Source organism: Pristiophorus japonicus, chromosome 8 (assembly GCF_044704955.1).
Source record: "Pristiophorus japonicus isolate sPriJap1 chromosome 8, sPriJap1.hap1, whole genome shotgun sequence".
Lineage (NCBI taxonomy): Eukaryota > Metazoa > Chordata > Chondrichthyes > Pristiophoridae > Pristiophorus > Pristiophorus japonicus.
Genome location: NC_091984.1, coordinates 90,154,270 through 90,176,540, shown reverse-complemented (window position 1 = coordinate 90,176,540; position 22,271 = coordinate 90,154,270). Strand labels below are relative to the sequence as shown.

The 22,271-nt window shown below is 43.6% G+C and overlaps 1 protein-coding gene across 10 annotated transcripts in view; it reads left to right on the top strand.

Annotated features, from left to right (window-relative positions):
- The window catches only part of LOC139268618 (ubiquitin-conjugating enzyme E2 U-like), a 62,559-nt gene that overhangs the window by 14,097 nt on the left and 26,191 nt on the right, over positions 1-22,271 (top strand). For 7 of the 10 annotated variants that reach the window (XR_011594072.1, XM_070887046.1, XM_070887048.1 and 4 more), the window contains 3 exons: positions 888-985; positions 13,511-13,640; positions 15,366-15,453. Coding sequence is in view for 9 of the 10 variants with exons in the window: in XM_070887046.1 (XP_070743147.1) it covers positions 888-985; positions 13,511-13,640; positions 15,366-15,453 (316 nt within the window). In the remaining variant the exon portion in view is untranslated. The remainder of the gene's footprint in view (positions 1-887; positions 986-13,510; positions 13,641-15,365; positions 15,454-22,271) is intronic. The other 3 variants (XM_070887049.1, XM_070887051.1, XM_070887053.1) reach the window with 2 other exon arrangements.

Here is a 22,271-nt window from a genome sequence, read left to right as displayed (position 1 = left end):
CCACCACCACACAACTACCCACATCACAGAGTATGCCCCCTACCCACTGCTGCATTGGCTACCCCACTGAGGGATCCCACAGCAGTGACACCCACATGGTCTGTGTGTGGGTGGGGGGGGGGGGGCGGTGGTGGGGTAGAAATGTATGAGAGCAGCCTCAAGTACAGGGATCACACCTGGCACCTACACAATCCTCACCACAACCTCTCATAGCCCACTACTGATCACCTCCCCAGGTCATTACAGTAAGGACTTGAAAAATGCTTAGGGGGGAGTGTTGTTATGTATGCATGCTTGTATTGTATATGATGTCTGTAACACTGAATGTACCTTACACTGCACACACCTTACCTGTACATCAGAGGTGTTGCTGCTGGAGACCTATAAAAGGGAGCTCACAGCTTGGTGTCCTCACTCGAGGAGCTGCAAATAAAGGATTACAGTCTCCACAATTTAAGTACCATATCCTGCCTCGTGGAGTCATTAGTAAAGGTGCCTACATCCTGAATCGCGGGAATCGAGCGTTGCCATGTCGTTGCTAAGGACGGCCACACTTTACCGCAGAAGGTCAACAAAATTTAACGCTTTCGCCCATTTTATATTGCTCGAGGTAACGCCTATTTTCAAAAATGGAGACTAGGTGCTTTGAGAATGGGTGAGAAGCCGGCGATCTGAAAACCCTTTTTTAACGCCCCACCGGAAATATCGCCCATAACCACAAAAGTGGAGGTTCTAGCCCCATGATTGGGAAGAAATGGGTTTGATTGCCAGATGGATTCTTCTTCTTCTGTGCTTTCTTATGTCCCTCTTATCCAGGTCAAAATCAGTCATCAATTACTTGATAATTCAATCTGTTTATTTTTTTTCTGCTTATCCTTTGCTCACAGTGGACACAAACACGGGCAAGCCATGTATAGACTTTCTTGATAATCCCAGGAAATGGGAAGAACGCTTTTCCTTGACAACTATCCTGCTTACCATTCAGGTAGGAGGACATTTATACAAAAGGCATTTGTTAGCTCCCTGACAACTCAGTTGGTAAACACTTAGTGTGGAATGGAGCCAGATAGACCAGAAAGGTCCCAGTTTCCAGTCCTGCTCTGTACTGATTATCTGATCTCAGCTGGGCTACAATTCGTCTCAGTTCCTTGTGTTAGGGAGGGGAGAATCACAGAAATTTATGGGACAGAAGGAGGCCATTTGACCCATTGTGTCTGTGCCAGCTGAAAAAGAGCTATCCAGCCTAATCCCACTTTCCAGCTCTTGGTCCGTAGCCATGTAGGTTACGGCACTTCCAAGTGCATATCCAAGTATTTTTTAAATGTGATGAGCGTTTCTGTCTCTAGCACTCTTTCAAGCAATGAGTTCCAGACCCCCACCTCTGGCTGAAAAAAAGTTCTCCTCAACTCCCTCTAATCCTCCAATTACTTTAAATCTATGCCCCCTGGTTATTGTCCTCTCGACTAGGGGAAATAGATCCTTCCTGTCTACTCAATTTAGGCTCCTCATAATTTTATACACCTCAATCAAAGTCTCCCCTCAGCCTCCTCTGTTCCAAGAAAACAAATAAACAAATCCAGCCTATCCAGTCTTTCCTCAAAGCTAAAATTCTCCAGTCCCGGCAATATCCTTGTAAATCTCTGCATCCTCTCTACTCCAATTACATCTTTCTTATAATGTGGTAACCAGAACTGTACGCAGTATTCTAGCTGTGGCCTAACTAGTGGGCCAAAAATTGCGGTCAGAGGCTTCCCATGGGCGGGATGCCTCCAACCAAAAATTTTTAAACGAAAATACCTGGTGGTCCCGGAGGAACGTAGACTTGCGCTCCGAGGCCTAGCTGCACATAAACACATAAACATTTTAAATAAATAAGAAAAACACTTCACATATTTGAAATTTATTGAAATTGAATTTAATTAAATGTTTTAGACAAAAATTTATTTTTTTGAAATTTTTGAAATTTGTTTTAATAGGGTAAAAATAAACTTACCTTAACGGACAGGGTTTTTAATATAAAAATTATTGACAACATTTTATTTTTCTGTCTTTTAAAACTCTTACGCTGGTAAAAGCAGGCCTTGAATTTGAAAGAAAATAACTGGGCAAGAGTTGGGCAAATAGCCCAAATCTGCACTCGTGAAGGCCCTTCTCCCGGGGATGCGTTGGAACTGTCAAAATATATTTTGACAGTTCGGAAGTGCCGGATTTCCGCGCATGTGCTTTGCTTGCCGAGAACCGGCAGTTACGGGGCCTCTACGGGTGCATGCACACATCGTACACGCTCGTAGAGACTCCGATTTTTGGCCCAGTGTTTTAAACAGTTCAAGCATAACCTCCCTACTCTTATAATTGAATAGGTGGACTTTCTGCTCCTGTTCATTATTTAACTTCTGGAGGTGCGTATATGTAAGTGTCCAGTGAGGACAAGATTGGGTGTGCCTGTGATGCTCTCAATCAAATAGCTTGCAGATGTTCACTGATTAGGCTTACATGTGACAAATGTCCACTTGGATGAGGTATTGGAGGACAACTATTTTCTTCCTCCTTTTGCTAATTCTCACTCTTTCTTAACTGAAGGCAGTGACTTCTTGCAGGAGTATAGTCTTCGTTTTGTTTGCCTCCAGGGAAACTTTGGGCAAGTGGATATTCTTCATGTATGAGCCTAGATAGTGAGAGTCAGAGGGCTATTTGACTATGGGAACATCACCACTTAGCCCAATCCTTTCCTCACACAAGCACATCTATAGCAGGGGTGGCTGGATTGCTTTCAGAAGCAGGAAACCTGCTTTTCAACTAGGGAAACATGATAGCTGAACCCATCCTGTTCTCATTAGAAGCTCAGACATGTACATTTCAGAGCTAGAGAATTATTGGATAGTGATCAGAAGCAGGAGTCCTGGCTCATTTTCCAATGCCCCTAGTTCACGGCACTGAGGTTAATTATAACAACTAGCTGCTGGTCGGGCTGAGATCAGCTAACAGACTACAGCTCAAAGTACAGTGCGACTGATACCAAGTTTACCCATTAACACAATGGGGGGAATTTTAACACCAAAATATGGTTGCGTTGGGTCGGGTGGGAAATTAAAGTGTTAAAAAACTTAACCCTACCCCAACCCACCTCCAACCTGGCCACATAAGAACATAAGAAATAGGAACAGGAGTAGGCCATAAGGCCCCTCGAGCCTGCTCCGCCATTCAATAAGATCATAGCTGATCTGATCATGGACTCAGCTCCACTTCCCCGCCCGCTCCCCATAACCCCTTATCCCCTTATCGTTTAAGAAACTGTCTATTTCTGTCTTAAATTTATTCAATGTCCCAGCTTCCACAGCTCTCTGAGGCAGCGAATTCCACAGATTTACAACCCTCTGAGAGAAGAAATTTCTCCTCATCTCTGTTTTAAATGGACGGCCCCTTATTCTAAGATCGTGCCCTCTAGTTCTAGTCTCCCTCATCAGTGGAAACATCCTCTCTGCATCCACCTTGTCAAGCCCCCTCATAATCTTACACATTTTGATTAGATCACCTCTCATTCTTCTGAATTCCAATGAGTAGAGGCCCAACCTACTCAACCTTTCCTCATAAGTCAACACCCTCATCCCCGGAATCAACCTAGTAAACCTTCTCTGAACTGCCTCCAAAGCAAGTTACATCCTTTCGTAAATATGGAAACCAAAACTGCATGCAGTATTCCAGGTGTGGCCTCACCAATACCTTATACATCTGATTTCAGATTTAACTTGCTGTGTAAGCTTAGCTGTGGCCAGCCGGGGTTCCCAAGCTTCGGGGTTCCTGGCAGCTGCACGAGGCGAGGACAGCCTCAAGGAGCACTCCTTGTGGACCGGAAGGACCAGGAGTATTTTCCCCACCATTAGCCCCTCCCCCGATACAAACCGCCCGCCCCACCCCCCCATGAGTTAGGGATCAGATCGGATCGGGGATATGACCCCAGAATCAGATTCCCCCACCCCCTGGGGTTGCAACTTGCACCTACCTGTGGTTGCAGCCTCTTACAGCATTCCCTGCTCGACTGGAAGCCAGCCTGTCAATCAGACTGATTTCTGGGTTCAGTGATGTCAGTGTGTTCAGGTTAACTTCGCCATCATCTGCACTTTCAGTTAGAGGCAGCGAGTGAAAACCCCATACCAGGAAGCTTTTTGCTGTGTTCAATGGCAATTGTGTTTGATCATTTATTATACAGCGCTGTCTGAGGCCACCATGTCACATAAAGGAGGAATTGCAGGGGATATTATACTGCGCTAGTATTGCGTGGGTCTGTGATTCTGACAGTGAGATAAGAGGGCTCAGTGTAGCAGCATATATGCCGTGAGCCACTGATGGATGCCAGTTTTATAGAATCCAAATTATAACAGCACCAATATAAAAGCCACTCTGGACAGCAGGTGGCCAGAGGGATGAAGCTAATGAGAATAGCCTGGAGGAACAGTGTCAGTGAGAAAATAGTACATGATGACTCGTGAAAGATAGTTTTCATTTTCCCTGATTAAATCAACACTGCTCCATTCTGATAGTGTCTGACAGCATGATAATCCATACATGTCGTGCTTTCTATAAATGCAGTTCATTCATTAAAAAAATCAAACAATATCACACTATTTAACTAATAATCTACAGATCATCCATTTCAAGTAAGATGTATGAAACCCAGTTTTCACTGAATATGTTCTAAACCTCTGGACCTCAACTTTGTTTTTTTAGGTTTTTGTTCCTGGCTATTTCAGAAAAGCCCAATCCCAGCCACTTTCCCATTTTTTCTGATGCTGCTTCTCACAGCCTTACTGCAGCATTTTTAGGATGCATACCACCCACGACCACGATCAACCCTTTGACCACTTCATCTCTTCTGGCCTCTCCATTTCTAAAGTCTTGTTCACTGGCAGGGCTATCTCTAACTCTTACCGCTCAGATCTGCCATGGGAAAAAAAACTCTCCCCTGTTCCCTCACTAATTCATCATCGATGCCTTTCGTTTCTCCCAACTCCCTTTATTTTGGCTCTCCAATTGTCATGACACCTCTGCCAGTGTTGGTCTGCTAAACAACTCCTTCGCCATGGCCTCTGATACCCTTATTTCCACCAAATCACGCCTTTCCCCCCCATCCCACTCCACAACTCCCCTGGTACAGTTCCCATCTTTGCAGGCTGCCAGCTCAAGTAAACTTGCCGCATGGCTGGAGTAGAGATTTGCTATCAGATTGCCCCGTGTCACTATGGGAAGAATGTTGAAGCACTAGAGAGAGTACAGCACAGATTCATTAGGGTGCTGCCAGGTATAAGGAAATGGAAATACAAAGAAAAACTTTAAAAATTGGGGCCATATTTGTTAAAACTGTGGCAATTACTGGATCATTTGATAGAGGTGTTTAAAATGTTGAAAGTTTGAGACAGAGTAGATAGAAATGGACTGTTTCCAGTAATTGAGGGGCCTAAAATGAGGGGACATAGAAGATTAATTGCAGAAAACTTTGGGCAGAGAGCAAAAGCACCAACATCACTGCCCCCCCCCTTCTGAAAATAAACACCCATGATCCTTTTTTCCTCCATCTGCTGCCCCATGTCGAACCTTCACTTCCTTTCTAACACCTTACAACATGTCATCTCCACCCAATCCCATGCACATATCGTCCCAGACTCCCTAATTGTATGCTTGCAGTCTGGCTTCCACTCTTTTTGTAACACCAAGATGGCAGTGACCAAAGTCACAAATAGCATCTTCTGTAACTGACTATGGAGTGTTATCTCTCCTTGTCCTCCTTGACCTGTCTGCAGTGTTTGATATGATTGACTACCTGATCCTCCTACATCATCTTTCCATGGGACTGCTCTTGCATGGTTATACACTTACAAACCTGTACACAGCCACTGCACCTCTATCAACAGCTTAGTTCCCCTGCCACCCCATCCCATACACAGTAAATTCCAGAGCCCCTTAAGATCAATACTTGGCGCCCTCGTCTTTCTTATCTATATGCAGCCTCTTGACATCATCCATATGTACGAGATTAGTTTTGTACACTGGTGACACCCAACTCTTCCTCTCCATCTTTTCTCACGGCCCCATGTTGCTCACCCAACATCAGCTTGTGGAAGAGTCCAAATGTCCTGTAGCACAGAGAAAACTGTCCTGTCCCACACTAATTCCTGTTCTGACATCGCTCCCATCTGCACTGACCTACATTGGATCCCTTCCTTCAAACCTGCCTGTCCTCATCTTCAAATTCTACTACGTCTCTCACCCCATCCTATCTCTTTCACCCTCCAGATCCCATTTGTCTTCCAAATCTGGCCTTTCATGCATCCCCCCATTTTCATTGCATGGGGGCGGCTGAAGACTTCTGCCACCAATCATATTCTTTGGAGCTCCCCTCATACAGCTTTTTGCCTCTCCACCGTTTTCCCCCTTTAAAACTTTCTCAAACCCCATTGTTTCAAGTAAACTTTCTCCCAACTCTCAATTCACTTGCCATTCATTCCATTAATTGCTTTATTTCTCTCGACCCCCGCCCCTCCTCCCGAAAAGCTTTTGAAAGAAGTCACCAGGTTATTGGATAGGGGAACTCAGTAGACATTGTCTACCTGGACTTTCATAAAGCTTTTGATCAGGTACCTCACCAGATAGAATTTTGTGAAATTAGTGGCGATCGGCTGCAGTGGACTGAGAATTGGCTGAGAACCAGTAGGCAGAAAGTATTGGTCTGCTTGGAGACCGGTTACCAGTAGTGTCCGCAGGAATTGGTGTTAGGACTCTTGCTATTTACTATTTTCATTAATTATTTAGATGTGGGTATTGGGATAATGGCCCAAAAGTTTGCGGAGATACCAAGGTATGTGCGAGTGTTAAGACTAGAGGATTCTCAACTACTGCAAGCTGATCTTGATGTGTTGGAAAAATGGGTCCGTGTTTGGCAAATGATGTTTAACTTAGAAAAGTATAGTGTTATGTGTGTGGGCAGATCGAATGCTAAATATGCATATAACATACAGGGAACAGAACTAAAGCCAGTGGCGAAAGAAAGAGATCTGGGTGTTTTAGCTCATCACTCTCTAAATGTTCATGACCAGTGCTGTGAAGCTATATTTAAGTGAACTGGGCACCACAACTATATCGGACAGGCTAGATAGACCAGTGGATCTTTTCCTGTCCGTCATTTTACTATGTTCGTATGCAAGTTTTCTCTATTGGAGATGACATATAAATGCAGGCAGTCGTGATGCAACTGCAACCATAACAAGTCAATGAAAGAGCAACCAGGGACAGTACAAAACACAACACCAGGGTTCAAGTCCCTGCTTTATCACCTAATGCTGACTTACAGATTAACATGTCTGCATCATCTGATGATGCTTTAATCCAAATCCTCGTAGAAATATTGGAGAAATATTGACTGACAGAAATCTGAAAGCTGGCATTATACTCATGAAATATAAGAAGACAATAACATTAATCCACATTTAACATTCACACTTTAAATGTAAATCTTTCAAAAAGGGAATTAGTAGAAATGACATCCAGGTGATCTGCGTACAGGAGAATCGCTTCTATCATGAGAATGAAAAATTGAAATACAAGGATCTTCATGGTGAATGGATTTTAGCAACAAAAAACCAATGCAGAAGCCACTGCGAGAGGTGTAAGATTCCTTCTCAACCCGTACGCAGCAAAATGTCTTCAATCTTTAGATGTAATTACCAGTAGAATAGCTGTTGCAAAATTCTCCGGACCTATTGGTCACCATCGTAACTGGCTATGGCCCAACCCAACCAAGAAACTGGAGCAGAAATACTCCAGTTTTATGAAGAATTATGCAGGACAACAGAATCCATTCCACTCCGTAACGTCCTGATTATTGGAGGTGATATGAACATAAGGCTGAGTAAAGAAATAGTTTGCTACTCATTCCATGATGTTCCAAATAGAAATGGAGAATTACTTCTTGCTTGCACCATGGAATTCAACCTCTGGTCTACAAATAATAACTTTGCATAAAAGAGGGAAACTTTGGACATATAAATCCCCAGATGTGAGAAAGCCCAGCTTAGATTACATCTTCGTATGGAAAAAGTAGAAAAACATCAGGAATGATGAAGCTTTAATACTGTTGGATCAAACCATAGAATTATGCCAGCAAACATTTGTCTTAGCTTAAGGGCTCCCAGAAGAGTTCCAGGCAGAACTTTAGGCTGGAGTAGATTGAATAAGGATAGTAACTTGAAGAGCCAATTTACTATCAAAGTCTCAAACAGATTTGCGGACCTTTGCAATGAAAAGTAGAAAATGCCATCAGAAGAATCTTCATTCCTGGTGACATTAGTAACTGAAACAACACCAAAATATTCTCCAAGAAAGCAAATCACTTGAAGAAACCTGATCTCAAAAATCATCCATATGTTATAGAAAAGAGAGAACTGTTCAAACAGTCATATGACAAAGGTAATGTTATAGAAGAACAAGCAAGAAAATATTTGAAAAAAGCATATAACCAAGTTGAAGCTGCTAACTCCTACCATAGAAAGTTTGAGAGCCATAAAGACAAAATGAGGATCAAGGACAATAGAAATGTATACATACGTACAAACTGTTGGGGTAAAAAGAAGACTTTTCTTCTTCAAGGTGGACTCCCTGATATAAGGAATCGACCCCCGCCCGTATAACGGCCACGGAATCGCTCAGACAAAACCGCAGTTCAACCAGTTTTATTCAAGCATGCAGGGGAAGTGTTCACGGATGAACCTTCTAAGGACAAAAGTTTTACATTTACAGTTATACAGTTTCTGAGGTGTGCGACCCTCCTACAAAACCACCGATTGGCCTATTGCTATCAGCGAAGTTACATCAGACTGACTCTGAGTGGTTCCCCTCCACCTGTCCATCTTCCATCACATGTCACCCTTCCGGACTGTGTTGTTCAGTGGTGTCAACTTTGCCTCAGTTCCTCATGACTTGAGAATTAACCTTGTTTCCCAGGGTTTGCTATCTTCTTCCCAAACATTCCTTCAGATGTTGCTACAATAGACTGTTGACTCCCTCCTGTCCTTGGTGGATGTGTTATGTAAGTTTCCCTCAGTTTGTATTAAGGTTAACACAGCGGATTGTTCATTAACCATCAAGCTTTGCTGTGAGGCAAGCTTTGCTGCTTCCCCTTCTTAAAACCCATTGAAAGCGAGTGTTTAAGCGTGCTTTACATACATAAGCGAGTTTTACATACAATCAAAACAAAATCTATCTCAGGATTCAAAGGTCCTCGATGGGTTTCAGCACAAGATAAAACCATATTGGTGCACATATTGGTGTTCTCAAGTGCCCCGACTGTCCGCCCCCGATTGCTATGTAGATGTGATTATGGTGGATGTTCCTAGTGAGCATTTACGATATATTACAATCCCTACCGTAAGGCAGAGGAACTCCCGATTCCTCAGAACCTCCTAATACTGATAAGCCCTACAATCTGGACCATGTGTCAGATCAATTCACTACCTTCAGTATCCACTTTAGTGACCACCTGTCTGTCTGTCTACTTCCACTGTAGTGACCGAATTTTATCCCCTTACACAAACATATCAAAATAGGACAGGAAAAGACCAGCTGGTCCATCCAGCCTCTCCTCGATATGCACCTTCAATCTCCCTGTACTCTGGGAAATTCCTAATGCTGACCCTGAATATTAGTCAATCATGTAACTGGATGCAAGAAGACCCGAAAAGGAAAATTAAAAGGATAGAATGCAGAAACAAGGAAACAACCATGGAAAGATCAATTTGAAACGCTGTTGGGTCAAGAACTAGCCTTAGTAGATGAAAACCATTGAACACGTGTCAGGAAAAAGAACTTTACATTAGCACCGAGCCACTTACTCATGAAAAACTAGAAAAAACAATTGCACAAACCAGATCAGGAAAAGATCCTGGACTGGATATAATCAGGGATGCTCAAGAGGGCAGAATTAGAGGAGCGCAGACATCTTGGGGAGTGGGGGGGGGGGGCGGTGTTGTGGGGCTGGAGGAGATTACAGAGATAGGGAGGGGCGAAGCCATGGAGGGATTTGAAAACAAGGATGAGAATTTTGAAATTGAGGCATTGCTTAACCGTGAGCCAATGTTGATCCGAAAGCACAGGAGTGATGGGTGAGTGGGACTTAGTGCGAGTTAGGACATGGGCAGCTGAGTTTTGGATCACATCCAGTTTACATAGGGTAGAATGTGGCAGGCCTGCCAGAAATGCATTGGAATAGTCAAGTCTAGAAGTAACAAAGGCATGGATGAGGGTTTCAGCAGCAGATGAGCAAAGGCAAGGATGGAGACAGGCGATGTTACGGAGGTGGAAATAGGCAGTCCTAATTATGCTGCAGATATGTGGTCGGAAGCTCATTTCAGGGTCAAATATGACACCAAGGTTGCATACAGTCTGGTTCAGCCTCAGATAGGAGTTGGAGAGAAGGATGGAGTCCCACCCAACTAGGGAATAGAGTTTGTGGCAGGGACCAAAAACAATGGCTTCTGTCTTGCCAATGTTCAATTGGAGAAAATTTCTGCTCATCCAGAACTGGATGTCGGGCAAACAGTCTGACAATTTGGAGACCGTGGAGGGGTCAAGAGAAGTGGTACAGAGGTAGAGCTGGGTATCATCAGCATACATGTGGAAACTGACGCTGTGTTTTCGGATGATGTTGCCAAGGGGCAACATGTAGATGAGAAATAGGAGAGGGTTAAGGATAGATCCTTGGGGGACACCAGAGGTAATGATGTGGGGGCGGAAAGAGAAGCCGTTGCAGATGATTCTCTGGCTACGATTAGGTAGATAAGAATGGAACCAGGCAAGTGCAGTCCCACCCAACTGGACGACGGTGGAGAAGCATTGGAGAAGGATAGAGTGGTCAAACATGTCAAAGGCTGCAGACAAGTCAAGAAGGGCAAGAAGGGATAGTTTGCCTTTGTCGCTGTCACAAAGGATGTCATTTGTGACTTTGATGAGAGCCGTTTCGGTTCTGTGGCAGGCGCGGAAACCAAATTGGAGAGATTCAAACATGGAATTGCGGGAAAGATGGGCACGGATTTTGAGGCAACAACACGTTTAAGGACTTCGGAGAGGAAAGGGAGGTTGGAGATGGGGTGGTAGTTTGCGGGGACAGAGGGATGATGATGGCAGATTTAAGGAATTGGGACAGTAACTGAGGAGAGAGAACCATTAACAATGTCAGCTAACATGGGAGCCAGAAAAGGAAGTTGGGTGGTCAGCAGTTTGTTGGGAATAGGGTCAAGGAAGCAGGAAGTGGGTCTTATGGACAGGATGAGCTCAGAAAGATCATGAGGGGAGATCAGAGAGAAACTGGAGAAAAATGTGAGGTCAGGGCTAGGGCAGGGGCTTCCTTAGAGGAAGTTTGGCCCGATGGACTAGTGGAAGGAAGGGAAGAGGCAGAGGCGGCCGAACGGATGGTCTCAATCTTGGAGACAAAGAAGTCCATGAGCTCCTCACACTTATTGTCGGAGAGGGGGACAGTAGCTGAGGAGAGAGAACCGTTAATAATGTCAGCTAACATGGAAGCCAGAAAAGGAAGTTGGGTGGTCAGCAGTTTAGTGAGAATAGGCTCATGGAAGCAGGGAGTGGGTCTTATGGACAAGATGAGCGTGGAGAGGTCAAGGGGGGAGATCAGAGAGAAACTGGAGAGAGATGTGAGTTTAGGGCTAGGGCAGGAGGATCCTCAGAGGAAGTTTGGCTCGATGGGCTAGTGGAAGGAAGGGAAGAGGCAGAGCCGGCCAAACGGATGGTCTCAATCTTTGAGACAAAGAAATCCATGAGCTCCTCACACTTGTTGTTGTAGATGAGTGTGATGGAGGCAGGGGAGAGGGGTTTAAGACGGTTAGCAGTAGCGAATAGTAGCCGGGGGTTATCTTAGTATTCCAGAATGATCCTGGAATAGTGAGCAGTTTTGGTATACAAGAGTGGGCGAGCCAAATCTGGCAGTGAATGGCTAAACCAGTTGTCCACCACATCCGTACAAGTCTGCACCCCTTGGACTTGAGGGAGCGAAGATAAGGGCCGTACCAGGGGGAACAGCCAGGGTGAGAGAGAGTAATGGTTTTAATAGGGACTAGGGCATCAAAGGTGGTGGTGAGGGTAAAACTGAGAAGATTGGTGGCTGCAGAAATGTCATGGTGAATGGAGGGCCAAAGGCTGGACAGTTTTGAGTTGATCATTGCAGTTGTAAGAGAACTGCAACTAGAAGGCAGCTGCTGTCTCTTGAAGCATTCTTCAGCATGAGTAAGTGATCAGGAGAGGAAGGGACAACATTAGAGGGAAAGAAATGGAGATGGTGTGGACAGGATTGCCAGTCAGTCAAGAGTAATTGATTCCTCTTGGCAGGTATACAGTACATAATGCTATGTTACAATACGCAGTGGTAACAGCCTACTGAATATCATGACGCGGTCTGCAGGCTTTCCTCATGTCACAAACACCAGAAGACAGTCAACACAGTTTCTCCTGATGTCTCAGTGAGTAAATGCACCACGTGCTGTGCTGTGCCATACAGGCCAGGATGCGCCCAGGTACAATTCCCAGTCTGCATTAAGTTAGCTAATCTCAATAAGGGTGAAGGTAGAGATGCTGCAATTGGCCTCAGTCCCCTGGTCAATGGCAGGGGAAAAAAATGAGCTATGGTTCCCATTCCTGATAGCTACCCAGTGACCCCGGCTGTAACTGCATATGTGTCGAGGGGAGAAAATAAAACAATACCCTCATGGGAAGTGAGAAGAAGGGTCAATTCATATTTGAAATTAAAGTAGAAATAAGGTTTAAAGTAAAAGCTAACCCTCTCTTAAGTCCTTTAATTCCATTCTACATCTTCATAATTTAACTAGTATTTGTATTTAGTTGGGTGTTAAACACATGGGCATGCAGTAAGGTTTGGGTGGATCATTCATAACTAAGGCACACAGTGCTGACTGCCTGCTTCTGATATACAGACTACAGGCAGAATGTGGTGGCTGATTATTGCCTTTCTTCATTTGCAAGCGTCATGAGTTAAGACCATTTAGAATGTCCTCATTATTAAATTGCAGCCAGAGCTGTGGTATTCCCAGCATTTTATGATTTTGTTTCAAATTTACTCCCTCTGTAGTACAATCTTAGCTTTTTACTTCTGTGATATCGTCACTCCATTTAATTAAGCCGGTAATAGCCAGTGGTTCCAGCAGAGGGAGGCATTGTCTGCAATTTATGACTGAGAATTTAATCTACAGTGTTCTCGTCTTCACAGAATCATGGCATTTTACAATGCAAAAGGCCATTCAAACTGTCACGCCTGTGCCAGCTTCACTTTGTCCCGTTCCCTTGGTCTTTCCTCAATTCCAAAGGTGACAGGATGATGTTTAATCAATCAATTCACCATTCAGTCCCTTCCTGTTACTTTAATTGGTTTCACAGTTTGTTTTTGAAACTCTTAATTATGGCAGGCCTGATTCAGAGTTGTCCTATAACCTCCAAATAGGTGATGTTGTCCAACCCAATGCTGGAAAATGCAGTCAATGTGGAGGCCGTTGAGATGTTGAGGGAGAACCCGTCACGCTATCGAGAAATGGTTTTGGAATGTGTCAGAGCCAGCAAACAGCTTAAAGAAAGTAAGATCTTTGGCATTATAAGTCACTGAAATATTCAAATAGTGAAAATGTAAGACATGTAACTGCCTGGCTGCCAGGTTTTTATATATTTTAAGCGCACAGGTGTGAGTCAAGGGAAGAACGATAATTTTTGAATTTAGGAATAAGGACTCTTTTTTAAAAAATTTAGTGGAGCTCAGTGGCTTAGTTGATGTGAATTGTTTGATGTGAAACTGATTCATTTCGGCCAGCAAGGTCCCAGGATTGATCCTCAGTATCACTGAGTTTGCTGCTAGTCGCTGGGGCTATGGTGCTGGGTCTGAGCAGCTCTAGGCTAGAGAGGAGGAAAATGAACCAGAGTTCCTGCTCCTGATCACTATCAGGTGCCCCTACTGGAAAATGCACCTCGAATTTGGACAAATTGGACTGGTATGATTTCCCGCCGGGCGAATAACCTATCATTATTCATCATCAAGAATTGTCACTTGTGAGAGAGGTACTGGAGTGTCTTCAGGACAGAAGGGGAGAAAAGTGCTAGGAAAAAATTGAAAACATTTCTCATAAGTATTAATATGAAAAAACAAATGGGATCTCTGATTCAAATATGTGAGTGTATTGGTGCTGCTTCCAGCTCGCACCCTGAGTTAGAGATTTCATTAACTCTCATCTCTTACCTTTACATGGTTTTCCTCTGACTCACTTCTTTTGCTGGCCTTCTCCCTCTTTCTCTAACTTTGAGGATGTGCTTTCCACTAATAGCAGTTATAAGCCTACTGACTTCAATAGCTACCTGGTTATACATCTTCCCTACCTGTTTTCAAAGAGGACTCCATTGCTTTCTCCCAGTTTCTCGTGCCCATCACAAGTGCTCTGATGATGTCACCTCCCACACCAGACCTTCCAAATTGTCTTCCTTGTTCCTCGGCCATGGATTCCTCTCTATACAGTAGACAAGATCCTCCATCGCTTCCATTTCATTTCCCATGCTTCTGCCCTCCCTCTTACCCTTCTCCCACTAATATGATGGGATCCACCTTGTCCTTGCCTTCCATCCCATCAGCCTCCACATTTGACAGATTATCTTTCTGCCACCTCCAACATGACCCCGCCACCAAACACACTTTTCTTCCCAACCCACGCCCCGCCCTCCCCCACCCCCACTTTCCGAAATGACCATTCTCTCCATTATACTATTGTTCACTCTTCCACCCATCATTTGCTGTAATTCCTTTGGCATCTTCTCATGCAAAAGCAAAACACTCATTCATCTCTCCACACTCAACTGTCTGGGGCCCCAAACACTCTTTCCAGATGAGGCAGTTGTTTACCTGTACTTCCTGCAACCTAGTACAACATTGGAGAACTGCTCGTGCTTGTGGAAGAAAAGCCCATCAGCAATCAGAAGAAAACAGGAGGAAATTGGAGAGGGGAGGGATAGCTGCAAAAAACTGTAAATTATATGGAAGGAATGTGAGTGTGACTTGGGAGGAACTTTTATACATCAGAGATAACATTATGTTATAAAATATGTATCCTACATCTGGCAATCATAGACCTACACCTCTACAGTGTTGCAGACTTCACAGTTAGAATGCTGAAAGGAGGAATAACTGCTTTAAGGATTTTAATCTGGCAGCTCATTTTAACAATGCATGGTGAAGATTTGGGGAAATAAGAAATACAAAGTGGAATTGTTGATTCTTTGTGTGGATACTGAAGTTTCTTAAGTTTGCCTTTGCCCCTCAGCAGCTGGAGTCAAGTTCTCAGTTAAGTGTTTTCCCACGGCCCACTTTCAAGACCAAGCTTCTGCACTACCTGACAGCAAGCCGCGACAGTGAGTAGATAAACAGAATCCAGATATCAGTAATTAATACTTGGATATTCCAGACACAGATAACTTGGTTCATCTCTTGTAAATGCAACAATGGTGAAATGAGAACACAATGGTGGATAGTATATTTTCTCGTAACCGCCCTCTGGAACTTCCTCTCTCAGCATCTCTAGTCATCTCCTCTCAACTTTTAACAGTTTTCTAAAGATTTTTCTCTTCAGTCGAGCCTTCTTCTCTATGAACCCCTCTCTTCCCTTCCTCTGCTCCACCCCCTCTTGACATCTTTTAGTAAGGACTTTTAAAGTCCGTTTTTTTGATTTTAAGACCTGCAATTTTAAAGTGTTGTCCAGTTTTTATTTTTAACATCAAAAACCAGAAGGAAAATGGGGCCCAAAAAGGATCAATTCAGAAAAATCAATCGAAAAACTGTTTTTATTTTGAACATCATTAAACCTCAAGAGGGATCCAATGGACACTGGGGTAGTACCAAGATATTGGAAACAGGCTAATGTGATGCCCATATTCAAGAAGGGAGACAAAATAGATACAGGCAACAACAGACTTGTGCAAAATAATGGAATTGATTATCAGAGGTAAACTGAAGCATCATCTGTACAACAGTAACCTGGTTAACAACAGCAGTCAGCATGGATTCAGCAGAGGAAGTTTCATACAAAAGACTATTAATTTAACTCAAAGCTATGGGATTCAGGATAAACACTGGGAATGGGTAAGAAACTAGCTGAAGTATAGGAAAAAGTGAGTACTTGTTAGAGGAGTTATGCCAGAGTTGTGGGGGTGGGGGGGGCGGGAGGTGCCAGCAGTGGGTGGGTGGAGTACTGAGTGAGGTACCTCAGGGCTCAGTGTTGGGACCACTCTTTTTTCTCATTTACATAAATGACTCTAATTTACATAAATGACCTGCATTTTACATAAATGACCTCAAGGGAAAGTGGTCAAATTTACAGTCGATAGCAAATTAGGAAGGACAGTAAAATCGGAAAAGACAACTCAGAAATCACAGAATGTGCTGGACAAAATATGTAAGTAGGCAGAGCACTGACAGTTGAAATTTAATGTAGACATGTCAAAAGTGCTACACATAGCAAAAGCAAACAGACAACATGCATACTTGAGGAACGGTGTTGGAATAGCTAAGGATGAAGCTGAAACAGACCTAGGTGACTTAGTAGGCACAATGCCAAACATGTCCTACTAATGGAGAGAGCAATCAGCAAAGCAAATAAAATGCTGTAATATATACCCAGAACAGTAGAATAAAAGTCAGAGGAAGTCATGTTCAAACTGTGCAATCTTGTGATTAGAACACACCTTGAGTACTGCATCCATTTTTGGTTGCTGAGATATAAGGTGCATTCAGGCAGTGCAGGGATGAGCCATGAGGAAAAACTGGATAAACTTGGGCTTTTCACCTTAGAAAGGAGACACCAGAGAGGTCATCTTGTAGGTATATATGAGTGTTAGGGATATAGAAAAGGTTAACCCAGAATATTACTTTAAACTGGAGGAGTAGTACTAAGCGATACAGGTTCAAATGACTAAAAGGTAATTTTAGATTGATATCGGGAATTTATTTTTACACAAGGAATGATCAACAAGTGGAATAAACTTCCAGATAGAGCAGTGGAATCATCCAATAAACAATTGGATACTATAATAGGTATTGGGTATGGTAGCCTAGTGGTTTTGGTATCCATTTTCAAGCATGTTATAGTAACAAAGGTTTTATACAATTGACCACTTGCAACAATATCAAAATCTTGCTAAAAAAATACAAAAGCAATCTTTCCGCTCGCAACTGTCAGTGGTGACAGAGTGAGTGATCAGGGTTGGAACTTGGACTGAGATCCGTACTGCTAGATCTCTACAACTTTTGCACTGTGAGCGACCTTAGGCCTGCTCACATTCTGTCATCTGGAGTAAGCCTTAAGGAATTTCAATGAACAGTAAGATTTTAAAAGGACAGGAGATTTTGATCCTTTTTTTTAATCTCCAATTTTGCAGTCAGATTTTAGTACTGATTTTTGTAAATTTTGCTTTCCACATTAAAAAAAGAATACATTTTTAATGTTCTTGAATTTGTTTGTCATACAGTAAGTAATGCTTATATTGAGCCTAAAATAGCTGAACAGTACTAATTCAGTGAAAAGCTGACTGTAATTGAAACATTTGCAAGACTTCAGCAGAAGAGGAAGATCAGAAAAAAGAGAAATAACAGGAGTTCTTGCAATATAAACTTCGATGGGAGGAACAGTGAAAGCTTCAGCATCCTGTGATGTTTTCAAGTCACATTCAAGTTAATGATGTGAGTTGATTTTGAAGTGCCCCAAGCACACTATTTCATAGGTGAAATGGAACAAGCTGAAAGAAGACTTGCCAGCGAGGTCAGTGGACACAGAGTTGGATTGCCTACACATGCTGTTATGCCACCAACTGTGTGCAAGCACTGCCACACTTACCTGGTGGTGACCAAGGGGAACTGGCTTCGCTCAAGGATGCTTCAGGCCATCAGAAGCAGCTGCTTTCCTACAGTGATGAAAACTTGACAACCATCAGTATGCCACATGTAAATGACTGGACCAATTTGACAACATGCCACAGATGAACAAACTATTAATGGGTGTTGGCGCCCATTTGGCACATCAAGACTACTACTTCCAACAGATCATGGATAATCTGAATCTCATGGATTGCCTTGATGCATTCCATCCCCTGAGGGAGATGTGTAACCACAAGTTAAACTTATAAGAGGATAAACTTCGGTGAAATGTCTTGAAAGTAATCTGACAAAAAATGAGGATCTCAATCTAACAGAAGACATTTCCATTGTTACAAGAAGACCGGAGCCATAGAGTTCAATGGGCATTTGAGCATCTCTGATACTTCCTCTCCTTATAACTTTCAATACTATTGTTTTATCTAATATTCTCACCTTTTCTCTCATCATCTCCTGAAGGCACTGACTCAAGTTCCATATGCATCAAAAACCTTCTGTTACCTCACCTAGGTGATCATTCTTCACGTATTGAATCTACACAGTGGTGTTGCCATGCTATTTGACTGAAAGGCATCACAGCCTACCTAGATCTTATCTCCTGATGTTCAGATGTGTGCCCTATCTAAGCACAGGTTACTGGATAGCAGTCATAGGAGTCGGGTTTTCCCCTCCCTAGTCCAGGATCACGGAGGCCAACAGTAGCACCCCTTCTGCTGCCCCATCAACTATAATGGGTTGGATTTTGCAGTCAGCAGTGAACGAATGGCACCAGCCGTTCATTACACTTTCATTGTCCACAGACTTTCCATAGCATTTTGCACTGCAACTTGCTGTGCATAGAAAGCCCTTTCAGCAGAGCGCCCTCTATTGGGGATCTGGGACCTGGTGCGACACCGCAAACGACTCCTGCTAAATTCGCCGGGGGTTTAGTGGCGGCGCTACGACATTGCGCCCTGATCTCCTGCACCCGGAGATCATGACGTCATTACCATGTGCATCGCCCCGTTAACATCCCAGCCCCTAAATTGGGTTTCACCCCTTGAAGCCGTGCCGGACAATAACAGCGACAGCTTCAGGGGATGTGGTTTGGGCGGCCGGCCATTACCGGGGCGAAATTTAAAGAGGAGGTGGCCAACTGCTGCGAAGAAAAATGTGCCGCACCGGTCGCGTTTTGTTGGTGGGATTGGTGCAGCGATCGCTCAGCCAGGCATTCTGCTTGAGAGCTGGGCTGATCTTACAGCACCCCCGCTCCCCAGTGGTCCAGGTAGGTGGGCTCCTCTTATGCAGAGTATGCAGCTTAGGCCCTTGCCTTTAATTGAGGGAAGAGCCCCTTGTACACGACAGCACTACACAGCCCAGTGCGTAGCGCTGCTGAGGCGTGCTCCCTGTTGCCGCCCCAGGAAGGAAGTGGAGGACTTGCACTCCACTTCCTTCCAGGGGCAGTAACCCGAATTTAGCGAGCGGGGTGAGACTTCCGCTCCTGGCACAAAATATCCTGCCTCCTGGATGTTACTGCTCCCAAATAGAGCGATAATGAATTTCTCGCCTTTAGACTCCATGCTTGTAAAAGTTAATTTTCAGAGAGGTTGTTTGGCACTAATTAAGACTTATCACGGCATTAAATTTTACTTACATTGGAATGCACAAGCCCTAACTTTTTTTGGCGATTTTAGTGGGTATCTATCACGCATGTATCACAACGTCACACACTTCCATGTATTTCAATGCCAAGGCTCTCGGTGAGCCTCTGGAGGAGCAGGGCAATTTGGACAGTAACTTCTTAATTGCCGCGTTTAACTGCACGTGCCGTCGCTGAAAGTTACTGTCCAGTTTACACTTTAATAACAGTAAATGCTGTTAACATCACCGTTATTTCTACAGCGAAATCCAGCCCATTCTTAATCTAATATTCGGCTGCTTCCCTCTTGAAAGGAATGAATGCAATATGCTGAAATTTTCCTCATTTGAACATCAGGAAGATTGACTAAACTTTGTTTACTTAAAATAAAGTCTGGTATTTATTTAAACTTTGTTTGATTTCAGTATCAATTCCTCAATAACCTTTTCAGAACTGCACACCTGTGTGATCTGTACACTGTTATCTTAACATATGATCTCATCTTCAAAAGCCCCTGAAGAGTGTCTCCATGTGTTTGTTATAACTAACGCTCAATGGCTTTTCCATAAATATCTCAAATTTCAGCCAATGCTGAGGGTTGGCAGGCCTTTCGGACTCTTTCTGCATTCTCCTCTTCCACCTAAATTGTTGCTTGGGGTTAGCTGTGATCTGTAGGAAATAGAATAATCATTGGAAAATATTTTTTGGAATGTGTGTGTTAACTCTTTAAGCACCAAATTTGAATGTAGTCTCAACGATTCAACTCCCGGAGGAGTGCTGCACCATGATCTATGAATATTGGAAACTATAATTAAGTGGACTGCAATGACCTGGGACAGGGCGCTGTTTCCTCTGTCAAAGGTTGATGTACAGGTTCACCAGAGAAAATTTGAAAAAAGAGTAAAAGAAAGAAAGAACTTGCATTTATATAGCACCTTACCATGTCCTCAGGAAGTCCCAAAGTGATTTAAAACCAATGGATTACTTTTGAAGTAATGTCACTCTTTTAATGCTGTTTGTGAGACTTGATGCATGCAAGCATGGCAGCCATTGAGTGAATGACCAGATAATCTGCTTTTACTGAAGTTGGTTGAGGGAAGAATGATGGTCAGGAGACCAGGCGAGCTCTTCGAATAGTGCCAGGGGGTTTGGTTATGTCCACCTGAATAAGCTGCCTGCTTAATGTCTCAACTTGAAAGCGAACATGTCTAGCAATATAGCATTCCCCTCTTCTGATGAAGGTTCATCGACTTGAAACATTCACTCTATTTCTCTCTCCACAGATGCTGCCTGATCTGCAAAGTATTTCCAGCATTTTCTGGTTTTACTTAGCATTCCCTCTGTATCCCTAAAGATATAAATCCTTACAATGCCTGGAAACATGAATAGTTTTCCTAAGTCCCTCTTTCACTACACTTCTAGAAACAAATTAATGATTATTCCTAACTGGAAACTAGAAAAGACCTTCCCAATCAGACCATTTATTCCATCAATGTTAGCAGCACCACCACAGACAGCGGACATGCATTCTGACAAGGAAATAACTGAAAAGGACTAAGACATTAGTGGGCCATTTTCTCCTCGAGAGAAGGGATTGATCTGCCCATTGCCTGATTAAAACAAGATTTTATGGGTCCCCCTGAAGTAGTGAGCTATACAGATGTGGGAGGGGAGATGGATAGAGGGAAGAGAGAGAGAGATGGATAGGTTGAGGAAGACAATGGAAAGCAGGATGTCAGAGGGTGATTTTCCCCTCAGTGGGGTTGGGGGGGTAGGGGACTTGTCGGGGGCTGTCAGCGGGCCATTTTCTCGGTGGGCTGTGCAGGGGGGTGTTTGCGGGTCTTTTTCTTCTTGGCAAGAGTGTGAATCTAAACTGAGGGCTTGAAAATCTGTAAACCGCTGTTCCTGACTCTACCAAAGAATCCAGGGTCAGGGGAATGTCCTCTAATTTGAATATGGCTGACGGACACCCTTGCCACTATGTGTGCAGCAAGAGCATCCACCACAGCAGGAGCAAGGAGATTCCCACACTGAGGATTCCACATCCAAACAGGCCTCCATGCAAACTTCCAGTGGAGACTGGGATCCAGCATATCTGGGTTTCAACTTCACTGAAATCTTGGGAGGATTACACTGGGAGACATGGATTTTCAGCCCGTGAGTGTTGGTGGCTTTGGGAACTTCACAGCTGAGCCTGATCCTGTTCTCAACTAACATCCACACACATGTGTTTTTGTTGATGTTATTAATGATGTGTGCACCTTCCACAAAACCTTACTTCAAACTTTGTCTGTGCAGCTACTTGGACCAATTTTCCAGCAACAGGGACAGAAAGAGTGTATGATAATATCTAAAGGTTTTCACATTTCACAGCCTACCTTTTCTGCACTGTTTCTAGTCATAGCAACTAATAACTAACAGGCCAGACTAGGAATCAAACTTGGGACCTTCCTTGTGTGTACAGCTTAGTACCACACCAAGCATTACATTTAATTATTAAGCCATCAGGAGTATTTAATTTTCCAAATGAAGATGGATGCATTTTTTTTTACCTCCCACTGCCAAATTTATGACCTCCTAAATGTATATCTTCCCCAACTAAGAGGACAAGGTGCCAGCCTGTTCTACTCCCTCTGTAAATACTGCTCTAAAACAGGCCACCAAAAGTGCAAGAGAGCTGTCTGA